This window comes from Nematolebias whitei, chromosome 2, assembly GCF_014905685.2.
Source record: "Nematolebias whitei isolate Nwh7 chromosome 2, NemWhi1, whole genome shotgun sequence".
NCBI classification, from domain to species: Eukaryota; Metazoa; Chordata; class Actinopteri; order Cyprinodontiformes; family Rivulidae; genus Nematolebias; species Nematolebias whitei.
The window spans coordinates 32,004,626-32,017,328 of record NC_056499.1 but is presented as its reverse complement, the minus strand read 5'-3'; the positions used below and the strand labels follow the sequence as shown (position 1 = coordinate 32,017,328).

General features: G+C 39.5%; 1 protein-coding gene across 1 annotated transcript in view; it reads right to left on the bottom strand.

Annotated features, from left to right (window-relative positions):
- The window catches only part of mtss1lb (MTSS I-BAR domain containing 2b), an 87,485-nt gene that overhangs the window by 48,332 nt on the left and 26,450 nt on the right, over positions 1-12,703 (bottom strand). The window contains exons 2-3 of the mRNA XM_037691262.1: positions 9,353-9,414; positions 8,685-8,758 (exon numbers count right to left, since the gene is read on the bottom strand). Coding sequence (XP_037547190.1) covers positions 8,685-8,758; positions 9,353-9,414 — 136 coding nt within the window. The remainder of the gene's footprint in view (positions 1-8,684; positions 8,759-9,352; positions 9,415-12,703) is intronic.

The following is a 12,703-nucleotide window of genomic DNA, read 5'->3' as shown; positions in this document are numbered from 1 at the left end:
TTGATCTGGCACGTTTGATGTGACTTAATTTGGTCTGAAATCACAGTCCTATTCCCCCCTGGTACTGAAGAGAGTGACACCCCCCTCCACCACACAGAACTCCCATACACACACACACACACACACATAGAGTGCACCCCCACCTCTCAGTATGTGTGAACAATCTGTAACGCTCAAGCCGTGTGGATGGGAGATAACACGAGTCCCTCCTCCATCCACTGCTCTGCACTTTATTAGCATATGTCTAACGTTTCCAGTAAATCAAACTGGTGGCGGGTGACCATGTGATGATTGGCTGTGTCTGTGCATGCACCACCACCTCACCTTTCACAAATATGTAGGCTTGGTTTGTTCTTTGGTGAGGTAATTTCAGGAGCTTACAATTGGATCTACTTTAAAAGACTGGTCAGAGCAAATTCACATTAACCTTCAGCCGTTCTTTAAGGCTACAGCGCATAGCGCATGCAGGATGTGAACCGACACTCGCTCATGGAAATGTTTTGTCAGTGATAAGAGCAACGTCCAGTCAGAGGAGGCAGGCGGGGCCGCCTCATGGGTACTTGTTGTATAAATATGCTTTCTGTATAATTCCGGTTATAAAAATTTCTGAATTTCCAGGTTTCAAACGGACAGGAAGTATGTGTAGTCAAAGAGTGAAAACCCCCCAGTTCTTCTCAGAGTCCACAGCTCATGCTCATGTGATCATGTACTGTATTTTTTGGCATATAAGCCGCTCCGGCGTATAAGTCGCATCAGTCAAAAAAAGCATCATGAAGAGGAAAATAATATATTACAAGTTACTTCTGCATATAAGTCACATTTATTATGTGTCACCGCTGACCCCTGGGAAATGTGGGCCAGTGTCGTGCCAAAAATCAATTGGCGGCCGCGGGAGTGCACACGGGAGGACTTGCTGTTGCAGTTCTTCGACATTTAATAAGATTAACACTTAAAAACAATTATTTGTTTGCTCGACATTAAAACAAAGGTGTATCAGTTTAACTTTTCCTTAATAAATGCACTTTAATAGTCAGTGTTTGGCAGGGGTGGCAGTACAGGAGCAACATATACACCTACCAGTAGTTGTCAAAAGCCTAAAGGGCCCTCTCGCGCCTCTAGCTGCTGCAAATGGTAATATTTACTCTGGTTCACGTCAGTATGAATGAAAATTTAAAGCCAGTCAAAAATTGCATTATGAATATGGAAAAAAATGCATATAAGTAACTTTGGGAGGACTGACAAATCTATGCAAAAAACTGTGACTTATTTGTCAGAAAATACGGTATTTGGATTTCTCACAGTAGGACTTCAACAAAATGTTTGTGGATGCTTGTATTATCTGTCCTCACCTCTAATAGATGAGATGATGATTTTATTAGGTTTATTGGACATTTACTAATTAGGTAATTAGCTTCAGGTAATTAACATTCAGCTTCAATTTGCTACTTTTATGTCTTGCTAAAACTGCCAAAGTAGTGGATTTTAGAGTACCATTAAATGTAGTTTCGTCAAAACGTGAATGAGATTTATTTCAAACAGTTGAGCAGAAGATAACTTGCTTTTTTAAAGCTTGTTATTTTGAGCTGAGTGGAACGACCACATTTTCCCAGGAGGTGTGGTCCATCTGAAGCAGTGGTACAATGTTACTGACTAGTGTGGCTCACACACTTCAAAGTAAAACTTTTTTTTTTTGCATTCATTTATTTTTGTTTTTTAAAATAAAAAAAACTGAGTTTCCTGGAGGTTGTAACAAAAACAAGCAATCAAATCTAAACTAGTTATCTGCAAAAAAACCTTTTTGCTAGTTGATGTTTTGGCTAAAACAGACTGCATCTTAACAGTCCATCTCATTCTGCTGTGTCATAAAAGGTAGGAAATTATGTAATTGCATGTGTAAGTGTACTAAACTTCTCATAAACCACTGGATTATTTTATTAAAGCTCTCAGAAAATAATCAATTGATGCTTTTACAACTGATTAACTTGTGGAATCAACCTGATTTAAGATGGCCGCTGCAGGCACTCAGCTTGAGCTAATACAAACGTGAGTATAGCTCCGTCAGTTTTACAGATGGTAGCTACAGTTTGTTGTGAGAGTAGCTGAAAGTGTCACAGTTTTTCCAATGTAGATTCTTGTTTAAAATTCCTGAAGAATGTAAAAACATTTTGTCTAGCATCAAGAAACAAAATATGACATTGTCAAGACAAAAATAAAGCCTGATATTTAATGAAATAGGTTTTGTTTTTGTGCTAATCAGCGTAAATTTCAAAGCAGTGTTTAACCCAGCGCTATTTCCAGTCCAAAACTTTTTTTAATTAGTTTTTCTGTCCAGTATGTTGTTATACAAAAAAATATGCATGTAGGTTTCCACTGATTGAAGCCACTAGCTTGACTCACTGAGGTGTCGTCTCTTCCTTAACACCATGCATAAAAATTCCACAGAGTCCTTAGTGAAGTCGAACACTTTACTTCTTTTTGCAAAAATCAAAAACTTGTACAAAATAAAAGGAACTGGAGAGACATAGAGGGAGAGGTCAGAAAACTGTGTGGCTCCACTCTGCTCCACCTGACTGCTGACAGCTTGACTAATTGTCTGACAATAAACCACACCCACCCAATACAGGTAATCATCAAAACACCTAATTTTACACTGCTACTGGAAAATAATAGAACTCAAAATCTCTAATAAATATGACATTTTAATCATTGTATCTTTACAAAAATAAACTAAATATCACTCTTATATCTTTATAAGGGCAGCACGGTGGCGCAACTGGTAGAGTTGCTGCCTCTCAGCGAGCAGGTCCTTGGTTCAAACCCCGGTCCAGGGGCCTTTCTGGATGGAGTTTGCATGTTCTCTCCGTGCATGCGTGGGTTTTCTCCGGGTGCTCCGGTTTCCTCCCACAGACCAAAAACATGCATGTTAGGCTGATTGGTAACTCTAAATTGTCCCTAGGTGTGAGTGAGAGAGTGAATGGTTGTTTGTCTCGTTTGTCTCTATGTGGCCCTGTGATGGACTTGCGACCCGTCCAGGGTGTACCCCGCCCCTCGCACAGTGATTGCTGGACATGGGCACCAGCGACCCCCGTGACCCAAAATGGAATAAGCGGGTAAAGATAATGGATGGATGGATGGATGGATGTATACAGCTTAGCTACCTTGTCTGGGGTCAAAGTTCACATTGCAGACACACCTCGATCTCAGAAAGTGGCGCAGCTACAAGCTATGTTCACCTCCCAGAGTAGAGGGATAAATGGCAGAAAACATTACCTTCACAGTGATTGGAAGAAAAGTTTTTTTTAATGGCTGTGAAAGACAAGTGTGCATGTGTCTCATTTGTGGGGCGACTTTGGCAACAGCAAAACCAGGCTACTGACAATGCTTCACAACACAATCTGTGCCCTCATTAACCCATCTACACATATTTCTACAGCACTCTACTACATCTCTACAAAGCTAAGCTTTATTTATCATTCAAGCCTAATCATTAGAGTCTTATCGGTGCTGTAGCTCTTATTTACACACCAATGTGACCCATTAGAAGCACTGAAGGTTCAGAGTCTTGCCCAAGGACACAAGAAGTGACTGCATACTGCTGGAATTAAACCATTTTTTTTTTCTTGCCGTACCAAATACACTGGATATCTTTGCTATATCTGGGTGAGCCACTTCTCTACGACTGAGGAGGAAGAGGGTGGAGGAAGAGGGTGGAGGCAGAGGCTGGACGATACCATCAACAGAAAAATGCAAGACAAACTGTCAGTGAACTGCACATGAGCATATTTTATTCAAATCTATCAACCGAAACTCACGGCCTGGCAGCTGATGTTCTGTGTGAACTTCTGACACAGTGTGAGATCATTTCAGCCGTCAGTCCAGCTGTCCCTGTTGTTTTGTTCTGTCGTAACTCTGTGTGATGCTGCCCTTTCAAACGAGATGAGAAATGTGAAGAGTTCATCAGAGAGTGCCCTCCTGTTCACCCCACACCAGGGATTTCACAAACACTTCCACATCTCGTCCCACTGGATTTCACCCACTTGTTATTTTTTTTTTCCTCTAACCTACATACTTCATCACAAACACAACACTTACATTCTCCCAGCCTTTAGGCTGCCTTCCTTCACTTTCCGGATGGAAAATCAAATGCATGAAAAAGATAAACTCTGAGAACCCAGAACAAAACAGTCAAATGATGATCAAAGCTTTTCAAATTATATTGGTGCACTATCTGAACAGAGCAAATAATAAAATCAAGAGACAACTCACACCCACAATATGGACTGTTTACTCTGTTGACCTCTGACAAGAGGTACCGCAGCCTGAGGACCAGAACCAGCAGCTTTTGCAACAGTTTCATCCCACGAGCTATTAAGACTGCTGAACTCAGGTCACTAATGAGGTGACCACAATACACACACACATATGCATACACACCATAGTCTATAAAATTAATGTATATTATGTACTCCTACAAAGTACATTGCTGTGGAGAAATGAAATGAAATTTTGTTCAGTTTTACATGGTGCACTGTACAATTCTGAATAACAAAGTTGATATTGTTGTTGTTGTTGTTATTATTATTATTTGTGCATATTCAGGATGCTACCATGTTTGTGTTCTGCACTACCCGGTAATTAAAATGCATCCAAGGCTTTCTGTCCTTTGTTCCTCCATGCTTTGTGTTTATTTATTTGTTTATTTATTTCCATTTTAGGTCCTCAACTTCTCTCTGCAATGCCACAAGCCATTCTCTGGGAAACTCCACTTGTTCTCTACCATTTCTGCTCATTGCTGTTTTTCTTTTTTTCTTTATACATTTTTATTGACATTTATAAATGTATTTAACATGTACAACCACTTCAACTATTAATAAAATATCAATTTAAATGCCCCTTGTTTTTGCATAACAAAAATAGGGAACACAACATAAATAATAATGCAAAGGGAATGAAAGTGTTTTTTGTTACTATCAATATATCATTCAGAAATTGCAACATTTACATCTGGTCTGCGTGATTTTATATAAACCATCCATTTCTTCCAGCGTAAAGTAAATCGGTCCTTTTCGTCATTTAGTGCAGTTATTCTGTCCATCTTGTATATGTCCATTGCGATGTCCATCCATACATTCAACGTTGGGCTCTCCAGTGAAAGCCAATTTTTCATGAGGGCATTTTTGCACACCACAAATAAAAAAATTAAACAACAGGTATTTATCTATCTTTGATCATACTTCAGGCATGAGTCCAAAAAACAAAACATTACTTTCTAGAGGCAGTTGACTTCCAATAATATCTTGTATTGCCTTATTTATCTTCTTCCAGTAAGTTTTAATTACTTGACAGTCCCAAAAATATGGTGATGATTTGCACTTTTATTTCCAAAGTTTCTCCAGCAAGCTGCAGAATTAGCTTTACTGTATAGTGGGATATTTGGTAAGGTGTAATAAAGCGTCTCATCAAACTTTTGCTCATTGCTGTTTTTTAGCACGTCTTCACGCTGTCTTTGTAATCCCTTTATTGGACAAAGAACCACACGATGTCAAACTAAATGACCACCCTGTGCTACTTTGTGAGTTTGTAGAACCCAATAAATACTCCCAGCCAATCATCAAAGATTAAGCTTTGTTACAGAATTCAAATTACAGCATCTAACCACCCATCAAAGGACCAGATGATTTAAAAAACTTACCCTACATGCCCTTGTATTCAAAACCTTCACAGACCAAAGGATGAGCATGGTTTAAAAACTAAAATTCTGACAAACTTCTCAATTAGCTTTGATGAAACCGCTTTAATGAAAAGTTAAACTAAAGGGCTATAAAAAAAAGGTAGGAACCAGTATAAATAAAAAGCTTAGCATTCCATGAAGGAATGCATCTCACATGCTGCCTTTCATGGCAGTGTTTTGAACTTGAATCATTTATTGTTGAGAAATAACAGTTAGAGCCATTTTAGTCAAACTTGTAAATGATGTAATTCACAATCTCGTTCAATACTGTGATATTGTGTGGGATATCATAATACATATGGTAAACAGGAAAAATAACAAGGACCAAGACAGAGTAAGTGATAATAAAATGGTCTGATTACTGGACAAAAGTAAACTGGCAGTATAAATGCACAGAAAATTATGAAAATAAGAAACAGGCGTGTTGATTGACTGGTTCAAATGCAAAGTTTCTGAATTACATGAAACTCTACGTCTTGTTCTTTGAGAATTCTTTGTTTTTCTGAGTTCTTTTGAAAATATGTACCGAATTTGTCGTTGTAGAAGTCGCACCTTTTTGCATAAATTTGCACGTCCTGCAACTTATACACTGAAACGACTAATATATATTTTGTTCCCAATATTTATATCCCACTTTTGGACTGAGATCTGATGATTTCATTCATTCTGACATGGAAAATATTGAACACTTCCATTTTCAGCCACTAGAGGGCCCTCGATCAATATGGCAAGCCATGTGTCTCAATAATAGGTAAAAGTGGCTATTAATGAGACACTTGGCTTGCCTTACTGTGTACATAATTTCGCTCCACCACATGTACCACATGAGGTGCGAATGACAATAAAGAAACTCTGACTCTGACTCTTAGCAGCCACCTTTGTCTCGCTCTGGAACTACTGGAGCAAACGTCAAATCAGCTGCATTTCGCAGCGCCACACAGGTGAAATGCAACTGATTTGACCATTAAAGTGCCTTTATTAAGGAAAAGTTCAACTGAGACTCATCTTTACTATAATGTCAAACCAAAAAAAAAAGTTGTTTTTAGGTGTTAATCTTGTTTAATTTTGAAGAAATGCACAGCAAGACCTCCCTCTGGGAGCTCTTGCTTCCGCTAATCAGTTTTTGAAATGCAGCTGATTTGACCGTCATAGTGCATTTATTAAGGAAAAGTTAAACTGAGACACAACTTTGCTATAAATTCAAGCAAACAAACAATTGATTTTAAGTGTTAATCGTGTTAAATTCTTATTAAAGTCCTGCCGTGCATGCTCCCGCAGCCACCATTTGGCAACCAATCAATTTGTGGCACAACACTGGCCCACGTTTCCGTGTGGTCAGCAGTGACGCATAACAAACGCACTGCAGCAGCGGTGACACATAATATTTGCGACTTATACAGCGAAGCAACTTCTTTATGTTTTTTTCCCACTTTATTAGACATATTTGGACTGATGTGACGTGTACTGCGGCAAGTACCGTTACACTAATTTAGTCTGAAGTTAAACGACCAGACATACTGTACTTGATGTCTTATACAGTGGAAACATAGTCCAACAACTTGCGATTCCTTTTGCAAGAACGTGCACATGCTGGTAAAACAGGACTTAATTGATTCTAAAAGCAAGTAGGACTTTTTTTTTTTCTATAAGCAGTCTCTGAAAACATCTTTGCCATTTAACATAAAATTAATCTGGCAGCCGAATGGATCTGTGGACAGTGCAGTCCTATAAACGAGACCATCGGTACAAGAGCAGAGCAGAGGATCATCTGTACCCTTTGGGCTTGGTTCACACCCGCTGTAATAAGTGGCACATTCACACAACAAATGGCAGGAAGACAGAGAACATCATTATTGGTGCCGTCATCTGCCTTCTCCCATTTAGTAAATCAATCAGAGAACATCGCACACTAAAAAAGGCTCGTAATTGTAGAGTATTTGACAAATGGTGTCCAACAGGAATGACTCATGAGCACAAAAAGAGCCTCTGATGAACAGTTTGCGTCAATATAGCAGCGTCATTTACGTTATATTTTTGTGCGTGTGTGGCAGTGGAAGCTTATTTGTTATGAGCTGACACAGCTTAGTGACTTCCTGTCTGGCTTGTAAAAGCAGCATGAGCTTCTTCCTGTATCCTTAGCTATAGGAGCCCACCAGGAGTGCTGCACACACACAACATCATTACGTACACTGTCTGACATCTGCACCCAATAAGTCCTAACAGCAGGAGAAACTCCCTGTGGTGCAGCCTGATTGGTCACCTTCAGCTCGCGGTGCAGTTCTGTTTAAACTAACACCAGACTTTAAACACACATGCAGACTGTCAAGCTTCAGAAATACTATTAAAAGTGTTTGCTCTTGCAATTTAAATCAATTTTACCACATTGTTTTCCAAGTTTGTCAACTTAGATGGAACAATATGTTGTAGTAGTTTTATGTAGTGTGTGTAGTTTTATTACAGTACACTGTTTATACTTAGAGTAGCACTAATTCATATGAGATGTTCTGAGCCGCCAATAAAACCCTTTCAATAGAGCACTGTTCATCCCTCTAATGGAGTGTCACATGTTTGGAGGACTGGTTCGAAGGATACGTTTCTCTTCTACTGACTTGTAGTGATCAAACACATTAGGGGACTTCTCCATCCAAAGAATTAAGACAAAGATGCAACATCCTCTATAAGGTTCTCCCCTTATTATCTAAATTTGTTATTGGTGAAGTACAGTTGCTCTGAGATTTAGGAACAAAATATACTTTAAGGCTCCAGGAAACACTCATCAGTTGAAGGAAGCAAGATAATATCTCAACAGCGTGACCATACTCCTGTGAATGTTACAACGTTAGGCACTTTTCAGAGGAGCAACAGGAGACGCATCAGAGAAACGTGGGCAACATATGTTATACGTGGGTGTGTGTTTTTTTTAGCTCACAAACAAATACCAGTGCTGTCCTACCTCTGGTGTTGGTGGCCATGTCTGCCACTTTCTGAAAGGCATCCAGGAATGCCACAGCTGCCAGCACAGTAGTTCTACATGGACAAAAACACATATTAACCTAAAATAACAGAATCCGGTTTTATTATGTCTAATTTAAAACAAAACAAAGAATTTTCCTACAGTTTTGACACAGTTCAGTATGCTCACGTTTAGTAGGGCCCCCTTCACACTGGACTACAACCCTGCTTTAAAGTGGAAACAGTCTCCATGCACAAAACTTCATTCATGATGGCAGCATGTTCTGGTCCTATGTGAAGCACGGTGGCAGTGACTTAAGGATCGTGAGCACTCGTGGTTTGGCCATCAAGAATTTGAAGCAGAAAACACGACACTCTCATTAATGCTTGGACCATGACTGTGACAAGATCTTGGTTCCACCTGAGTGCAGACGTAATAACTGTAGTTGCATCTTCATGTGTAGTTTGAGAACATTGTGCCAAGGCTGGAGCATAATCGTAGTGAACGTTCACTTTCAGACAGGTTTTCCAAGTTTGTCACAGTTTAGCTCCATTCTAATAACTTGTATAGGTTGTGAAAAAACAAGAAGCTGTCATCAAGTGTGTAGGGGACCCAAAGACTGGTATTTTCCATACAGATTCTGTTACTTGGTTCTGGTAAGAGCTTACCTGAGTTGGGAATGCAGCTTGGTGGCCTTGGCACTGAAGTCTTCCCACACTGGATAGGAGCACTGGCAACACAAACACAGCAACAACACAACATCACTCACTAATATTACTTCATTGAAGTCAGCGTGCAGTAGCATGCATGCCAATGTTTTAATGAAAGATCTTGAGTTAGCACTCAGTATATGCCTGATAGGATTCACAATACACCAAATTTTATGTCAATAATTTTAAAGTTTAGTGAGTTAGAGCTCTTTTTGTGATAAGTAAGGTCCATCAGCTGTGGCAGCCATCTTGAACTGGTTTAACCCCCAAAGTTAACTATTTGTAGAGGTTCATGCAATGATTACTTTCTGAGAGTTTCATTAATATTAATTCAGCAGTTCATGCAATATTTTGCTAACAGGCAATCTAACTAGCACCACCACCAACACCACACACACATACAGCCAATTACATGACTGCCTGCCTAACTTGGCAGATAAATTAGTATTAGTATTAACGTAGTAAGTATGAGTTACTCAAAAATCCATCATGCAAAATAATAATCTCCCATAAATATAAACAAACAAACTAAGTTCAGTTAAAGGAATAGTTTGGACATGTTAAAGTAAAATTATGTTTTGCAATTCTTGTGGAAGATTTTGAACAAGTAATTTCTTACATGTTCTAGACGCTAACTCTTTAACCAGCATCAATGAAATTAATTTATTCTGATATTTATTTATTTACTCATATCCTAATTAATGAGGATACAGCAAGTCTGAACAGACTTGGAACAAAGCAGACTGCTGTTGTCTTAAAACAACATTAACATCCCTGGAATGTCATCACATTTCATGGAAATGCTACTTTATAAACCTTTAAATCACAAACGATTTCTCAATTAATATTAATTCCAGCAAAATTTATTCTGTTCTTCTGCACTACAAGTGCTGCAGGCCTGTGGCCTGTGATGGACTGGCAACCTGTCCAGAGTGAAAAGTGCTTTGTAAGCTCAATCATCCAGGTAAATAAAGAAAAAAAGGTTGAATCATGTCCAGGGTGTATCCTATTTCTTTCACAGTCACTGCTGGATATGGGCACCAGTGACCCCATGACCCGAAAAGGAAGAAATGGGAAAAGATAATGGAATAATGGATTTTATATTATAAGGACATATTATTGTTCTTTCCACAGAATCCCATGTCAAAATATTTGAATTACTTCTTTTAGAGGCATATTTATTAAGAAAATAATATTTTAGCATCCACAAAACCTGACTATATTGTTTGGGAAAGTGATCATTGTGTACCTAAAACAAATTTGTTGTCCTTCAAAATGTACTTCGATCTATAACGTTTGCTTTTTTTTTAATCATCAAGAACCCTTAGCAATCTCTTCACAGATTGAACAGGTGGTCGCCCAAGCCGACGCCCTGACGACAGATGAAGAAAGGGACAAACTCCGCCAAGTTCTCATGAAATATGAGAAGTCATTCTCGACCGACTCAATGGATTGTGGGTTGACCTCGCTCCACACAGTGAGCATCCCAACTCCGCCAAACTCACCGCCTACATTTGTCAGACAATACAAGATTCCCCTGGCAGCACATCAACCATTTTCACTGCAGAAGGCACCGAGGACCTCTCCGCAGAGAACACAGTCCCGGTAAGTAAGCCTTTAAAAGCATGTGAAACCGAAGAGACCCAACCGGTGAACCCAACTCTGACTGAACAAGAAAGCCTCCTCTGCGAGCTGAGACAGTCAGAGCCCACCGGATACTACCTACCATTGGTAGTTAAAGGTGTAGAGATCCAAGGATCCCACACCGAAGATGCTGTACTGTCGCTGTGGACAGATAAATCGGCTGTTAACCAAGCTTTCTATGAAACGTTGGTTAAAAAACATTTGGGTCCAGTTCTGATCGGGAAAGCTTTCCGCTTTCCATTGTATCCCAACAGTTCACGAGTGATGACTGCAAAGGGAGTCATTAACCTGAAACTGATCTGGAACCAACAGACAAGACTTGGTGTCTTCAGAGACAGATTGTTGTCGGAGGCCTAGTTCACTACATTTGCTTTTTTTTTCCAACCTTTATTTATACAGGTTAGTCTCAATGAGTCACAAGGACTCTTTTACAAGAAAGATCTGTAATCTATACCTATATGTATTACCAATCAGAAATGAAAAACACTGAAACATGAATGATTTCATGGTAAATGGACTGTACTTATATAGCACCTTTCTATCATATGAAGATACTCAAAGTACTTTATTCTACAATCTGTGCCCTCATTTACCCATCCATGCAGTACTCTAGTATATCTTAACAAAGACTACCATAATTTTCAGACTACAAGGCACACTTAAAATCCTTTAATTTTTCTCAAAAATTGACAGTGAGCCTTATAATCCAATGTGCCTTATGTATTAATTCTGGTTGTGCTCACTGCCCCTGAACTGATTTTATGTGGTACAACTGAACAATGTTGAGAGTTATTGTGAATGAGTTGAAAAAAGATTGACCTATCTGAATGTTTTGTTTCGCTTAATGCACCTTATAGTCTGAAAAACATGATAATCAGTGCTTTGTCACATTCATACACCGATGGGACACACATCAGAGGCAGTGAGGGGGTTAGTCTTGCTCAGGAACACTTCGGCATGTGACTGCTGGTGGAATCGAACCCCCAACTCTCGAATTGGAGGACAACTGCTCTAACCTCTCAGCCACAGCCACCTGTACTTCCATATCTTGCTACTTTGTCTGACCCCATTTCTTCAGCTCCTTAGTTTTACTTTCATAAATGCATTAACACATGTCCACATATCTCATTTATCCCAGCATCCTTAGATCCCCCACCCCCCGACTTTCACCCTCCATTCACCTCTTCCATTATCTCCCCAAACCCCTCCTCTCCTCCGGGTGCAGCTATCTAATCCATAAACCAAAGCGTACACACACACACACACATGTGCACGCCCATTCCACATACACACACAGCCACTGGCATCAAGTAGCATCAAAGGTTTCATCGAGAACATTCAGGATCATTAACACGATTCCAACCTGAAGGTGTGTTTCTAATGGATGCTGCACTCCCCTAGCACTTCTTTAAACTGGATGACTGCTCTATCACACCCCCAACCTCGCTGCATATTACATTACACTTGATCCACGTTAACCCACAACGCTGATAAGTGCCTGCAGAAAAAAATGAGTGAATGCAATTAAAAATAAAAAAAAGTGTATAATAAAAATATAAAAAAGGGTAAAGAGGTACAGTATGAAGAAAGGATGCATTTATGTGTGTTGGAGGGGAGGGGGTTATGAAATGTCAGACTGGTACAGACGGTAACGGCTGTATACCC